Source organism: Hemicordylus capensis, chromosome 2 (genome assembly GCF_027244095.1).
Source record: "Hemicordylus capensis ecotype Gifberg chromosome 2, rHemCap1.1.pri, whole genome shotgun sequence".
NCBI classification, from domain to species: Eukaryota; Metazoa; Chordata; class Lepidosauria; order Squamata; family Cordylidae; genus Hemicordylus; species Hemicordylus capensis.
The window spans coordinates 121,737,474-121,753,620 of record NC_069658.1 but is presented as its reverse complement, the minus strand read 5'-3'; the positions used below and the strand labels follow the sequence as shown (position 1 = coordinate 121,753,620).

Sequence of the window (16,147 nt, the reverse complement as noted above, 5' to 3'; positions counted from 1 at the left end):
TCTTGTTCACTCCATGCTTACTGTTGGGGTGGGGAATAGACTTTGTCATCATGTTTCTTCTCATAACTGTCTGTGCCCTGTTTAATCATGAAGATTAAAGTTACAAACAAATATTCAGATGGTTAACTTTGATACATGTTGGTGGGGGGGGGGTTAAACCCAGAAGTGGTTAATTTCCTCTGACAGCTGCATTTTATGGTATAATACCATTTGTTGATCTGAAGCAGGAATCTGAGTAATTGAGCAAACATTATTGTAATACGGTATATGTAACCCATGAGTTGCTTTTGTGCAGAGATTTGTAGTTTTATGAGTCATTGTATTTGTTACTTAGTCCCAGGTCAGGAATGAGAATCAAGATAGACCAAGTCATATCTTTGTTGGACTAGCACGTGTGGGAGAATGTAAACTGCTCTGGGAATTTTATTGAAATGTGGTATATAAGTAGCAGCAGTAATAGAATGAGAAGCTTCAATTTTCTTTCTTTGTGTCATCTTTGATGGGAAAAGCTATTAGAGCAAGAATCACTGGCTGACATCCAGATTAGCACTGAGTCGGTACAGCAGTGCCTGACATCCAGAATAATCCTGTGCCATCATACAAGGAGGGATGGGCAATTGTTGACAATCTCTCCTTGCCTCTGAAGCCCACTGTGCCTCCTAAAAACATGTCCCTGAGGGCCCTACTGCTCTCAGGGACATATTTTCAGTAGGCACAGTGGGCTTCAGAGGGAAGGGGGCTCTGAAAATCACTCATCCTTCTCCTGCAATGACGCAGGCCTCGTCTGTATGTCTACTACTGCTACACAAGTGCAATGCTAGTCTGGATGTCAGCTACTAGGATTAAATGAAGATCCTACTGAAGAACCTCTTTTTGTTGCTTATTCTAGTCTGCATGTTCCACCTGGAAAGATTAAGACATTGCAGACAAGTAATAATAGTTTTTGTTTCAGTGCAACATGTGCATTTTTAAAAAAAAAATTACAAGAAAATTAGAAGAAAACAAATGCCTGTATGGTGAGCTTATTTACCATCTGGATAGACCAATATGAGAGAACAGCCAGGATTAGTTTAAAACTACTGGAAGTTGATAGGGAAAATGTTGATGTCAGCATCAGTTGCAGTAGTTGCAAAAATATTGGAAACAACCCTGTAATTCTATCAATGAACCAGAAGGAAGAAGGAATGTGGCATAAAGCCTTACTCTATAAAATAATATAAGAGGTTCAAGGAAGGAGCTGTGCATCAGGTTGGATCCGACAGGAATGTTGGACCCTATGTGACCTATTATTGTAATGAGTAAATGAGTTCTGCAATGACAGGAGGTACCCCCAACAGTTGGAACTCCAGCTAAATTTTCTCCTTTCATTGTGGAACTCTATCAAAGGTCTGACATGCCTGTCTGACCTCCCTGCCCACCAATTCCCTCTCCCCATCCCCTTCCCTTACCCTGGGTGTGTGTGTGTGTGCAGGAGACAGCAAGCACAACATTCTGTTCACTCCCCTGGCGCATTGGAGCCAGCCAACTTGCCACTTGACTTTCTGTGTAACTTCTACTTTGAAGTACCTTTTCATCCCTTTAAGCTCTTTGTTGGTTCCCAACTGATGCAGGGAATTGTGGGAATTGTAGTTCTTTTAAGTGATGCGGCTGTGGAACTATGATTCCCACAGTCTCCCACTTGGAGTCCTGAGGAACTTAAAGTGTACCTTTTAAAGTAAAAGCTGTGGAGAAAGGCAAGCAGCAAGTTGAGGAGAGTTGTGGTCACATTGAGGAGGGTTGTGGTTTGTTTAACATATTTTATACTGCCCTGAACTTGCGACTCTGGGTGGTTTATCAGTCATTGCCACAATACTCCCAGGTTTTATAAAAGAAACAGTACAATCATTTATCCAAAGCATTTGTACAGTCAAATCCAATAAATTAAAGCACTGTTTACCTAGGAATAAGATGAAATGGTATTACATGATGGATACCAGTGAATCGGGATAATTGTGGTTATAGACCACTGAGATTTGGATAATGGGAAGTCATCAGTCATTTTGAATTATTGTTTCTGGTGCAACCCAGAAAACTGAACTGATTAGAGGTTTGCTTGCGTGGAGGTAGGTTTTTATTGCTCTGCTTTAGTCTCTAAATAGCAATGATATTACATTCAATATAAATATTGAACAACTTTCAATTGGAAATGGAAATACACAATTTTCCATTTCAAAATGTCATGACAGTCATTGTCAATCATTCAAATGATTCCACTTATTACAGGCTTACTCTAAGGTCCTTAATTTTCCATGGCCCTTACTTAGAGTAATAGCTCAAATGTAGTTTAGGTAAGAGTCCCATGGCAGTCAGATAGTAATCCTTTCTGGAGAATTTACACTAGTGTATTTCTGAGGTTGTAAAATAGCACCAAAAAAACCTAAAGGGTACCACACAAATAGTTGTTGTGCTGTCTTTAACACTTGTTTATTTTTAATGCTCATTTCATTTAATGCTCATTTCATTTAATGCTCATTTCATTTAATGCTCATTTCATTTAATGCTCAAAATGTTTGCATGCTTCATCATCCAACTTACTGTTTTGTTTTGTCTTTTTCCCATTCATGCAGCCTGCAGAGAAGGATGACCAGACATTGATGGTATGCAGCAGTTATATCTTTTTATATCTAGAAATACTGGTGAAAAAACTTACAGCCAATATTAGTGAGCAGCATCCAGATTATTTTAGTCATAACTAAGTCCAAATAAATATAATGGGACTTAATTTAGTCATGATTAACTTGTCTCATTGCTTTCAATGCTAACTAGTCTGGTTGCTGCCCATTACCTATATATATTTAGGGGTATGTACTTCATTTGGGAAACCCTATATATGGGTCTGGTGAACCCCATTAATTTGGGGGGCTTCTAGGTTGTACATTTTGGGCCCACTTTCTGGGATGTGTTCATAGGGTCTGGATTTGTTTTTCTCCCATTTACTTTTATTAAACTTTTAGAAGCTGCCTGTGTCAGAAGTGGCAAGAGCTGTACTACAAAGGTGCCTCCAGCCATTTTTTTGAACTATATGCCCTAGGATGCAGTGTTGCCCAAGAGCATTGTACATTTTTTTTAAAAAGGGCAGCTGCTTAGAAGTTGAGCTTCTGACACAGCTGGCAGTAAAACATGCTTGTTTAAGTAAGGAGAATGTAAAACAAAAATTATTGGTCCCTGCATGCAGCAAAATGTAAGCAATGGTCATCCCCTGCCCTTCTGCAGACTCCAAACGAAGTGCTGACAGTCTTGTACTTTTGCACAAGAGTGCAAATACTTAATGGAACGAGCACCCATAATGGAGGTGCAACTTCGATTTATCCCATGCTGCTGAAGGCACCTAATGAAGCTCCAATGGCCTTGTGCTTTTATGCAAGAGTACAGATACTTAAAATAGTGTGCCTGCACTCAGGAAGTGCTATTTAGATTGGAAACATGCCACTTACAATCAAGCAACATGTTTCCGATTGAAATAGCACTTCTGGAGTGTGGGAGTGCTACTTTAAGTATTTGTAGTCTTGCACAAAAAGGCAAGACTGCTTCATTTCACTAGGAGCCTAGAGCATCCACCTTCATTTTGCTGTGCAACATGTGAGTCATTATTCCTGTTGTTCCTGTCTTTAAAAATGCTTATTGCTGTCATTTCAATGGATTGTTTTTACTGATCCACATGTTCTGCAGCATTGGGGAGGCGGGCAAGAGCTGCACCCACCCAGAGAAGCTACTGCTGAGCTCAGCCAAAGGCTTGTCCTGCAGGTGAGGGAGGAGGAGGGGAATGATTTTCCCTATTCTCCAAAAGTGCCTACTGGCTTCCAGAAATATGTCCCTGAGGGTCACACAGCCCTCAAAGACATATTTCTAGACACCTGGAAGTATTTTTGAAGGGGGTTAGCAGAAAAAATGGCTTCCCATCCCCACTCCATGTACACTTGGCTGTGGAACAAGCTTTGGCTGAACTCTGCAGCAGCTTCTGTAAGAGAGTGGCTCTTGCTCCACTGGCCTAACACTGCAGAACATGTGGGTCACTATTCTTTATGTATAACTTATTTGCTTTTTGTTTTGTTTTATGTTGTGTATTGTTCATTGCCTTGAACCACTTTTGGAATATACGGTTTACATAACAGTTGAAACAATTAAAACCCATTAAAATAATTCTATACATTAAAAGTTCAAAACAAATCAAGTGGTTAAAAGCAGCTTAAAATGTGTGTACGTGTATGTACACAATTACAAATCAAGGAATTCCATGACGTCCATTCTGGCATTCCACATTTTTATTTGATTTGGTTTTTTAAAAGGAAAAATGAATGTATCTATAGCATTAATGTTTTCTAAAAAAACCAGAATGTTTCCTGCATGTTGATTGATTGCAGTGGTAAGATCTTGTCCATTTTACAGACCATTGGAGCTTGTAATCATTATTCATACTGAGAAACAAGCTATAACCATTTCATCTTTAAACTGGTTGCAAATTTTTACAGTTGCTATATCATATCTTCTGTGTTAGAATAATCTTAAAGCTGCATGTTATATAATGACTTTGGTACTCAGCCACAATACCCATGTTCAAAACTTGTGCCTTTTCTCTTACACTTCTGATGGTTCATATATATCAGTCACAGCCTTTCCATTTAGCATACATGAATACACCTGCAAATTATTCTTCCTTCTCTGCTGGTCTTGTGGAAGCAAGCATGAATTGTCCCCTTTTCTAAGCAGGGGCTGCCCTGGTTTGCATTTGAATGGGACACTACATGTGAGCACTGTAAGATATTCTCCATAGGGAATGGGGTCGCTCTAGGAAGGATACATCTCCATCCTTGCATGCAGAAGATTCCAAGTTCCCTCCCTGGCATCTCCAAGATAGGGCTGAGAGAAACTCCTGCTTGCAACCTTGGAGAAGTCACTGTGAGTCTGTGTAGACAGTACTGTGTAGACCAATGATCTCATTATGACTTGGTGTAAGGCAGCTTCCTATGTTGCTGTGTTCCTCTCCAGTGTATTTTAAGGGGAGAGCGTAACTTATTATACAGGTATTTCATTAATATCTGATGCTATACATGTTTGTTTCATAGTCTGATACAAAGGCAAAACTGCCCCTACAGATCAACAATGTGCATCTGTTGGAAAAGATTGCATGAACACATTTTTAAATGCTACTTGGGACAATTTTGTCTTCTGTTTTTCATAATTTTCATCTCTCTAAAGCTGATTGCTGGGATGAGAATTTAAGACTAGAGGATGTAACAGAGAGGTCCTTATAAAACATGTTCACTCAAAATGCCTCCCCATTTTGCTTCTATATTCCTGTGAAGGCTCAGCATCTTACTGAAAGTTGTCAAAAGAGACAAAAAAGTGAACAAGCCATCCTCTCTACTTAAACATGTAGATATTATGCCCCATCTTTGAGTATTTTTAGATGCCTTGGAATCAGTTCATATGATCAGCTCAATACTGAACAAAGATAAACTATTGATCAGTTCCGTTGGTTGAAAGCACTTGCTCACGCTAACTGTGCAACAACTCTTTGATCTGCTCTTGCTGTAGCTCCCCTTTTTTAATGAAACACATGTTTGGAAATGCTTGTATCATAAGGTACATTTATCAAAGAGCAAGGATTGGCTGCTGTTAGAGATGGGGTGGGTCTGTAAGTGAGGAATTCAAATGCTGGATTTGATAGATCTGCCTCCCAATACATTTTGGATCAGACCCCAGTGCTCCAGATGTTGTGCCCATCCTAAATGGATTAGTCCCATTCGCCCACCCCAGATGCCTTGGCATTGTTTCCTTTCTTCCCCCAGTTTTAACTAGCTCAGCAAAAGCATGTGTGTGGCAGGAAGGACTCTTGGACTCCATCATTATATTTGGCCTCAGGATATATGCTCTAGATGCTGCCATGAACACATGCAGCAAAATCCAGGTACATGGAAAATATAATTCCCAGTGACTGACATCTAGACTTGCACTGCGTTGATACAACTGTGGCTGACATCGAGACTAATGCTGCACAGTCATGCAAGGGGAGAGGAACGATTTTTGACAATCTCCCCTTCTCTCTATTGTGCCCCTGAAAATACATTCTTGAGGGTTACATAGCCTTAATGGACATATTTTGGAAGGCTCGGTGGCTTCAGAGGGAAGGGGAGATAGCTGAAAATCATACCCCCCATTTGATGGTGCAGTGCTAGTCTGGATGTCGGCCAATGTCTCTAGATGCTACTGTGGAACTATGCAGTGCCACTTAGAGACCAGGGGAACTACAAGTCCAGTGGTTTCCACCATCTCTAGATAAGCGTAGGCATTGCTACAGCACCTGCTACAAACCACCCACTGCTGCCTTGTCATCAGTAAGGAAGGAAATAGGAAAATAGTTGCATTGGAACACTGTGGTAGGGGCCTGAACCTCTCTGAACCCAGTTTGGAGCCCATATTATTTTGCTTGAATGTACCCAAAATATTTCCAGTATAGCCTGAGGGTGGTCTGCCACTGCTATAAAAATAGTTGTTTTTATGGTGCCTGCAGAGTGTTCAAGATACCGAAAACAGCAGTATATAAAGCTGTAAAGTATTAAGACTGTACCATTTATCTTATCATAGACCGAGTCTTGTCTTTCCTGATATGTAAATAAAACATCTCTTTTAAGTATGTAATAAAGAGGAATCACAGTCTCATAATACATGAAGTAGAACTGTTTCCCCAAAACACTTCATGAGGCTTTTGTCCTTTCTCCCGTTTAGACTAAGCCTCGTCTCCAGCGTGGTGGGAGTTCTGCATCTCTGCACAACAGCGTAATGAGGAGCAGCATTTTCCACCTTATGATTCACACCCTTGACCCACTTGCTGAAGGTATCACACTGTAGCTTTATTATGTTGTGTGTGTTCTCATTCTGCCCCCTCTCTCTCTCCCTCCCTCCCTCCCTCTCTCTCTCAGTCTCTTGTAAATCGTCTCCAGAACCTAATGTCTCTTCTGTTTTCTGAGGGCACAGTTCACCAAGAACTTCAAATTTATGCATTCTGCTCATTTTAGTAGGACTTGCACTACTGTAAAGTTCCACTAATCATAAGCAATTAAAGTCTATTTTAATATAGGTGCTGCTGAAATAATTCTACTTTTTCCCATGAGATTAAAGTAAGTGTGTGCTATATTCTTATAAACATGACTTAGTTTTCATGCACTTATATATGTAGTCTGAAAATGCTGGTATATCGAGGGCATGCACAACTGATAATGCAGACAACTTGATAATTTCCAAGCTCCAGTGACTGCAGAAGTTAAATTGCTCTGTTCTGAAAACACAAGGAAATCTGGTTTACTTGAAAACAAATTTTATTTCGGTTTAAAACGTAAAAGCTACGCATCTCTCTAAAGTAAGATCTAATCATTTTATTTTGGTTTAGGGTCATGGAAATGTAGAGGGTACTCTTCCGTGTCCTGTGTTCTATTCAAGGCTGGCATGAGGGGTCAGCATAGCTGCCAAGAGCCTTGGGCCTTCAGAAGGGCCCATTGCTGATACCTGAGACCACCTCTGTGCCCATAGCCTTCATGTGGTGGTGGCAGAGTGACTCTTGGGGTCCACCCAAGATGAGGAAAGTTTACCCAAAGCCTGAGGCCAGCCTTGGTTCTCAGTCTCTCCAAGACTTGTCTCAGGCAAGTATGTAATACGCTTTGACTACATTAATGGAAATGATCAGTGATTTCTGGGTGTGAACAAAGTCATGCTACTGTATTGTCATAGGAATATCATGACCCTGCACAAAATCTGCCAATGATGCTCTGTGTGGAATGTCAGTTTTGGCTTTTTGTTTTTTTAAAAAGCATCAGAAGTGACTGAACTATATCTTTCGATCTTTCTTTTTTTTTAAAGACACCTGTTTAAATTGGGGGTTGGAGCCTACATCACTGGCTGCAAGAAAACGTGTGCAAGCAAACTTCCCTGTCGCCTCCTCCCCACAGCAGCCCTCCAGGCCATACAAAGAGCCATTCCTCAGGGCTGGGAGGTACTTGGGGAACAGGGTGGAATGGGGCATGGGGGAATTGCAGCAGGAGGAGAGAAATCCCCCAGACTAGCCGATGAACTTTCCATGAGCAGAGATCTGATCACAGAAGGAGCTTGCACCTGGGTTCCCCCCCCCACTTCATAAAGAGGAGGAAGTTGGTTTAAATGTTTATTATCCATTCTCCAATATAAGTCACATGCAAACTGCCTTAACTGTACAGTATAGGTATAAAGTTCTTTTCTCAAAGCGCTTGGGTCAGTAGGTCTTATAGATTTCAGCCTGGCTTTTGGCAGTTCATACCCTTGTCTGATTTGGTCTTTAAAATCTGCATAGTAGCAATATTCTTCATGTTAGCAGCACTAAATCTTTAAGGTGACATGGACCTTATACTTCTGCCAAATCCCAGAAAACGGTTTCTGAGTGAAAGGCATTTTTGGTGCAGCAATGTCACAGATTCAAACTGTATGAGTCATATATTGATGTCTGACAGAAGCATTCGTGCACTCTCCTAAAATATCAGCCTATGTAGGACACTTAAAATATCAGAATGCACTGCTAATTAAAAAATAATCAGTATTCCACTGCCATCCTATTATGGCACTAGCAGTCCTATAGTAGGGCATTTAAAAGGGATTAAAACATGCTTGAGACCATTAAGTCCTCCTTTCTAGTTGTTTGTCTTCTAGAAAGTAATAATACTTAGCATTGATTGATATAGTGTTTTAAAATGTTCAGAGCAGTTCACATACATTATCTTGCTCTCCTTATAATAACCTTGTAAGGTAAGACAATATTATCATCTTCATTTTACAGATGGGGAGGGGGCTGAGTTGGAGGGGAGTTGCTTTCTTCCAGCCCCTTAATGAGTTCAGGGAAGAGGCAAGTTTCAGACTGTGGACTTGTGACTTCAGTCTCTTAATCAGTATGCTACACCACCAAGTTTGTTCGTTCTCACGTCATTTTGTCCATACAGCAAACCCATAGAAATCAACTGATTGTTTCCAGGGTTTTTGAGCATCATTCTCAATAGTTAATTAACCAAAATCTTTAATGTATGTTTATTGTAAATTTCCCCTTTTCTTCTGCTCCATGGCTTAAAAAAAAAAATGCAACTGGACCCAAAATTCCAAAAGTTCATGTGCAGTTCAAAAATTTAAGTCGTGCAAAAGTTGTATTATGTTATATGATGTAAAAAATGATGGATAACAAAGAAAATACAGGGAGTAGTCCAGGCTCTTCTAGAACACAGACCCTGATCAAGCATAGTCACTGCTGCACTGCTACTCTCCATAGAATCTTCATCAGTGAATATAACACTCTTTGGCAATAGTGCTGTCAGTTTTTCTCCCACTCTGTGTGACTCTAGGCCACAAAGTATCTGTGCACAGACAAGGAACACAAGTGTGTGTTGTAGAGATGTGTGCTATGCATATACACAAAGCATGATGAATTTACTTTTATTACATATGTGTTTTAAGATAAAGGTTTGTCATATTCACATTATATTATACTACATAAATTGCTTTGAAAAAAGCAATTTCACATATAGAAATGTTAAAATTAGTTCTTAAAAGCAATTATTTATGATTATCATTAAATAGATTGTAAGTATTTATTATGTTTTGATTAAACTCTCTTGTTCCCTGATTTCTTGCAGGGTGGTCAGAGTTGTATACATTTTATCCTCTGTGAAGTAGATTAAATTTCACAAGAAGTTTAAGAGTGTGAGTAGCCCAAAGTCCCCAGTGAACTTCACGGCCAATCTTCTCAGCCCAACCATGACACCACACTAGCTCTCTCTATCAAATTAAGGGACATATTGCCCAACATCCAGAGCAATTAACTGCATATGGAATTGTGCTAGCCCAAGAGGATGACTTAGTTGGGCTAAAACGTGGGGATTTGCAGATTACTCTGTAGTAATCATGCACAAAAGTTCTTATTGAAATAAATGAGACATGCTGTAGTTGTGCAACTGTTGTGATGCCCCAAGTAGGCGTCTGATTGCATGCACAACACTAGTCAGGAACACAGGCTCCATACTTTGCATACTTTGTTGTTTGCTAGACAACAGTTTTGCATGCAGTTAATTTCTCTGGATTATTTATTTATTTATGACATATTTATAAACCACCCCAAACGTATGTCTGTGGCCAGTTGTCAGCCATTATTATTATCCCCACCCCCATGGGGCGCACAATCTCAAAACAAGGAAGACATCAGCAAATAGCCCTTGGAAAAGGCACTGCTGGGATTAAAAGACCAATTGTTGTCCCCCTACAAGAATACAAGAGAACCACCACTTAGCAATTGCCTCGTTGCCCAACTGTGGATGACCTTTCCAGAAATCTTATTCTTTGGCTTCCTGACTCTAAAATTTGCTGGTACTGAACAAAAGGGCATGTTTGCAGCTTCCCCTGCTCCTGTGTCTGTGTTATGTCTTTTTATAAAGACACTCTAGTCCTTGCTAAGGGAACACAGATACCCCAGGAGTAGGAAGAAAAGTTGTGACTGCAGCAAAATGTTTCCTGAGGCATTTGCAAATTCATTTCCTTCAGGAGGAAACCTCAAACCTTCCAACCTCAGCTTTTGACAAGTACACAAAGGAGAATTAGAATATCTATTTTTGGCTTTAAGCCATCATTTGTACTTAAATCTCAACATGTTTCTGTTACTTCTTCAGTACACCTGCAAGAGACATTTCGTTATTTTTGAAAATGCAAACATGATATTAAACATCTGATTAGCTTAAGAGATATTAACATACCTAGATAAATAAATGTAAATTCTTTCAGGCAGCTAAAGAAGGTATATTTTTAGATCTGTTAATGCTTTTCATAAAGGGAGGGGCAAGAGCAAAGCCCCTAGCTCAATACTCTTTATCAGGGATTCTCAAGACATAGCTTTCCATTACAAAGCCCATGACAGAAAATTGAATTTCTAGCTTTCTGTCTGGTATAAATTAGAAATAAATTGCATTCTGATGGCAGAGATGGCTCTGCTTTATGCTGTGATAAGTGCACTTAGTGTATGGAATTTTTTAAAAAATGAACAGGGTTTTGTTATTATTTGTTTTAAAATAATTTTGCAAAAATTTCTATACAGGGCTTAAAATGTGTTCGTTGAAATAAAACTGAGAAAATATTTGAAGATATAATTCTCACTCCTGTCATGAAAAGAGATCTCTCCCCTGTGACTACAATTACAGGGGATCTCTTCCCTGTTATCTCTCCCCTGTGACTACAATTGCCACTTCTGAGCCTGGACCCTGGATGTTTCCCTTTGAATTTCCAGTTGAAGTATGAGACTGCGGCTCCTCCAACCTGTTCCCTTCATGACCTTATCTTCATATAAGTGAAGTTATTGCAATTTAGATACAGGTACATATGCAGACTTAGATCTGTTGAAAATTACCGGGCAGGATCCAGAAGATTAAATCCCATTGAAATTAATGGAGCTTAGCTTGTCTCATTTATTTCAGTGGTGCTTAGTCATGACTAACTTTGTCTCAATTCTGTCCATTGTTGCCTTGTGTGTAGATGCCCATATTCAGCTATTGTGTAACTATTATATATACTTCATTACCTGCTTTGATTACCTACAGAAGAATCAAGGTTACTTTCTCTCTCACACATGCATTGATCAACTTGCTGTTGTTTGGTATATGGTGGCTGACATCCTCACTAATCATGCACCCGAGTGCTGGCAAGAAGTATCCCCACTGCAGGGAGCTTCCAGAACATCAGTGCACTTATCGTGCAAGGCTTTTTTTTGCCTCCCTGCCCCTTCCTTCAGAAGGGGCCTGCATCACCCAAAAATACATCCCTGAGGGTCATGCAGCCCTCAAGGACATATTTCTGCGGTGCAGGCATTTCTGGGGGAAAGAGAGAGTGGTGAAAATCACACCCTGTGTGATAAGCACTGCAGAGATCCAGAAGCTCCTTAGCAGAACAATACAATACAACGAATATTTATATAGCACTTTTCAACCAAGTTCCCAAAGCAGTTTACATACAGTAATAAACTAATACATAAATTAAATGGCAAGGACATTTCTTCCTAGCATGCAAATGCAGAGTTACTGAGGATGTTGCCCACTGAAGGCTACATAATTAGTGAGTCTGTCCTTCTACAGTTAATGTGTAATGAAGATACATTTCCACACAAGTTGTTCATTTACACATTAAAACCTTGTTATAAATGACAAATCTAACACAGATTTCTCAACGCTATTCAGCAAGATAAATGGTTTCTCATATTTGATTTCTGTAAGCTCTCTAAATATGCATAAGACGCAGCTGAATATTACCATCTGTGTTTTGAATAGGGGGCCCAATACCAATGAAAGGAGGAGGCGGTATATTTAGCACTTCACTTCAGACAAGCCATTTGCCATATGTAGCAGATGAACTCTTATCTCTGGAGTGTACCCATAACTGCATGGTACCATACCTGTGCACACATGCCCCATGGGCTTAGCGGGGGGAAATTATAGGGATCACTTTGAGGAAAATTATAGGGGGATTTTATGTATTATAGGGATAACTTAACCACTGCAACTGCAGCAGACTGGACTGAACCCATTGGGTAGCATTCAGAGTAAAAGTTGTGGAACTCTTCCAACGCTCAGGAATGTATTTTCAGAGGGCACAGGGGGCAGCAGAGGGAAGGGGGGTGATTTCTGAAAGTTAACCTCCCCCATTTTGTTTACTCTCCCTATTATTTAAACGTTGTATATTTGTCTCTGTAGGAAAAAGAACTACTGTACATATATTTGCACATCATTATTTACCTGGAAGGTTGTCATTGACAATATTTATGTCTGGTGCCACAGAATGAACCAAAAGTAATATCTTTTACTTGACCAAACCCATTTCTCTGTGAATATGTAAGTGTAATACTTACATGCTTCTGCACCAACAGGAGCTAATCCTATAAGAGTTATCAACTTGCCAGTTTGTAAGTCCTAAGTTATTTATGCCATTAATAGCTGCTTTTCCAATTTGATTTATTTATCAGTTAGATTCAACATGAGCTGGTAAGTTGTATTTTTCCCATGAAAATTGCCACTATTACTTCAATTTTTTCTAATTTATGAAGGACTGATTCTGAAGCATAATGAATGCTGAATGCTGCATACAGTCTTAATGCTGCATACCCACATACTCTAGCTGCCTGAAAGAGACCTAATGCTACATACAGTCACACAACTTCATGCTTGTGTCAGGTGGGACTTGCAGGGGTGAGGAAATGCTTAGCATTGCAGGTGAAAATAGGTTACTGAGGAGGAGAAGGAGTCGTCAATAGGCATAGAAGAAAGGATGACAATATATATTAATTAGACAATCCTGACTCATCTTTCTGTCGAATCCTAATTCACAAAGGTTTTTTCATGGAATTTCCTTGATACATGAGCTATGTCAGGGCTGTGCAACTTCAGGCCTCCAGCTGTTTTTAGACTACAGCTCTCATCATCCCCAGCCACAGTAGATTATAGTCAGGTATTGTGGTGAGAGCTGTAGTCCAACATCTGCAGGCGGGCTGGAGTTCTGCAACCCTGATTCCTTTAACCTCCAAAATTCCTGATTACGAATATTGTTCTGTTAGTGTCTTCTCCAGAGAGCATGTGATACAATGGAGGAAACAAGGAAGAAGTGCCTGAGTGTTTAAGTTACAGCTGCACAACATCTTTTAATGTTCTGAGTATTATTTTGAATGGTAAAATCAAGATGTGTGATGCAAAATAAACTTCTCTTTGCTTGATGCTGTTTGCACTGAATGTAAATTCAGTGGCTATTCCTGCATAACCTGAGAGAGTGGATTCACATCTGCAGTATCATAATTTTAAAAAGTTGTCTGATTATCTCAAATTAGTGTAATATTTTTAAATTATTTATATTGATAACCTACCCTGCCGAGCTGAACAATCAGATCACAGACTGTGCCAAGGAGTTGTATTCATCTTTCTGAACATCTCTTTTCCTACTTTCTTATTTCTGCTAGCCTGGACTTAACTTTCTTTCTGTTCATTTCCATATGGCCTGGCTATGACTGTGTATCTGATAGAACAATACTGGATATCTGATATCATTAAGTGTAGCTTTTCATTTTATGTTTGGGGTGTTTGATACCATGATCCTCATGCTTTCTTCCCCTAACTGCCTCTGATGCCTGTATATAGCTTATTTGAATTTCCTTCTTCATGTATTCTGCTGTTCCTGCACCCTTTATTTTTCCTTTCAACATTTGTCTTCCTTAAACCTTTATTTTGCTTTCCTCCGTCTCGGTTATTATAGATTTGACTGATTTATTCCCAAAACATCTCTGTGTTAGGCCCTGCTCTTTTCCTTGGACCATACACTAGTAATTAGGGATGTGCATGAAGTGTTTTGCGCATATCCAGGGCAGCGGAAAGTGGGCACTTTAGAGGGAGGAAATAGTATTGTTTGTGAATGCCATCGTCTGCACATGCTCAGATGCCATTTCCTGCTGGGAACAAGTAACTTCCTGTTTCCTAGCAAATGCAGCCATGCAAACAGAGAGCCCGGCTGCTTAATACAAACAGTGCCTCACTGGGGGGCACTGAAGGTGTAACGGAGGGCAGGTAAGACATGCCTTCTTTCCTTTAAAGTGCCCGCTCGTCCCCAGCTAAACAATTTGGCTGGGGCACCTCAAAGTGTTCCAGCACCTGGAAATAGAGGTCCTGAAACACTTGGAGCACATTTCAACTATGTTGATCTAGCACTAGCACCCATATAACTGCTATACATATGTCAGGTTGTAATTACACCAGCAATTTTGCCAGTGTGAAAAAAAATCCCAGGTTTTGGTTGTATTCAGTGCACAACAAATGGACAACCAAACCATGACATCAGTTGTGGCAAAAGAGCCACTTGTATTCAACCCACCTTACCTCATTGTCCTGCCCAGAATATTCTGTAGTTTTAAATTTTAATTTTGTTTGTTTGTTTGTTTATTAAACTTCTGTACCACCCAAACTTTCGAACCTTCTACTTTAAAGGTTGAAGACTTAGTTCCCTGGTCTTCCACATAAGCTCTTGAATAACCCCTTTAAAAAGTGCACATGCGCGCACGCACACACACACACACACACACAACCACGACGTAATAAAATTAGTGCAAGGCTTCTTTCCTCACTGCTTATCTCCCCAGTTCAAATTCAAGAGCCCTTTTAAATATGTTTGTGCTCCTCATTGGTACTGTATTAAACATCTTTTGTGGAGAACAAATTCGCTAGAACAAGGTGAACCTTCTGAAACAAACCTCATTTTAACCGTTGTTATGGTACTGCTGCATGATCAGGCCTAGCAGATGAAGGTTTCTTTCTTATACAATTTCTTTCTTTATAAAATAGTACCTGTATAGGTGGACCTCGTTACACAAGGTCCTGGCACATGCAGTTTCACGTATCCGCGGTTGTGCAATGGAGACCCAACCCTGGTATATGTGCTTCCAAAAAAAGGTTGAAATTCATGTGTCCGTGATTCCTTGGTGGCTGGAAATGACCTCCAAGGTAATTTCTAGCCACCATTTTGCTGAAAGGAGCCATTTTGTGGCTCTTTCTTCCAAAAATCCAATTTTCTCCTGCAGTTTTTCACAGTAAATTGCTGGGGCTTGAGCGGGGACATTGCTGGGCAGCTGGAGACTCTCAGAGCATGTTATTTCCATTACTTCTGCCTTTTTATGCATTTTAAGCACTTTCCTTTAGCCTCCAGGAACCTAACCCTGCCCCCCCGCCACATTCCCATAGCCTTAATGTCTTGTTTTCCGTTGTTCCATTATACGTGGTTGTAGCTGAGAATGGAACCTCCATGGATAACCAGTACTTTCATATAAATAATACATTTTAGGCTAGAATATTTCATTTGTAAGTAGTGGGCAGCATCCAGACTAAGTTAGTCATTACTGTCTTATTGGTTTCAGTGGTGCTTAGTAATGACTAATGAGTATAGATGGTGCCCAGTATTAAGACGAAATAGCAAGAAAGAATTAGCTATTCTTAAACGGAATGTACATTCTAGCCAATAAGAAATGTACAGCTAAGGTACATCCCATCCTCAAAGTTTTAGTAACAAGATTGGCAAATTGTCATAGCAAAAG

The 16,147-nt window shown here is 39.9% G+C and overlaps 1 protein-coding gene across 6 annotated transcripts in view; it reads left to right on the top strand.

Moving 5' to 3' along the window:
- SLC24A2 (solute carrier family 24 member 2) overlaps nt 1–16,147 on the top strand; it is a 145,026-nt gene that overhangs the window by 70,165 nt on the left and 58,714 nt on the right. For 4 of the 6 annotated variants that reach the window (XM_053299911.1, XM_053299910.1, XM_053299909.1 and 1 more), the window contains exons 3-4: nt 2,607–2,636; nt 6,766–6,874. In XM_053299911.1, coding sequence (XP_053155886.1) covers nt 2,607–2,636; nt 6,766–6,874 — 139 coding nt within the window. The remainder of the gene's footprint in view (nt 1–2,606; nt 2,637–6,765; nt 6,875–16,147) is intronic. The other 2 variants (XM_053299912.1, XM_053299915.1) reach the window with 1 other exon arrangement.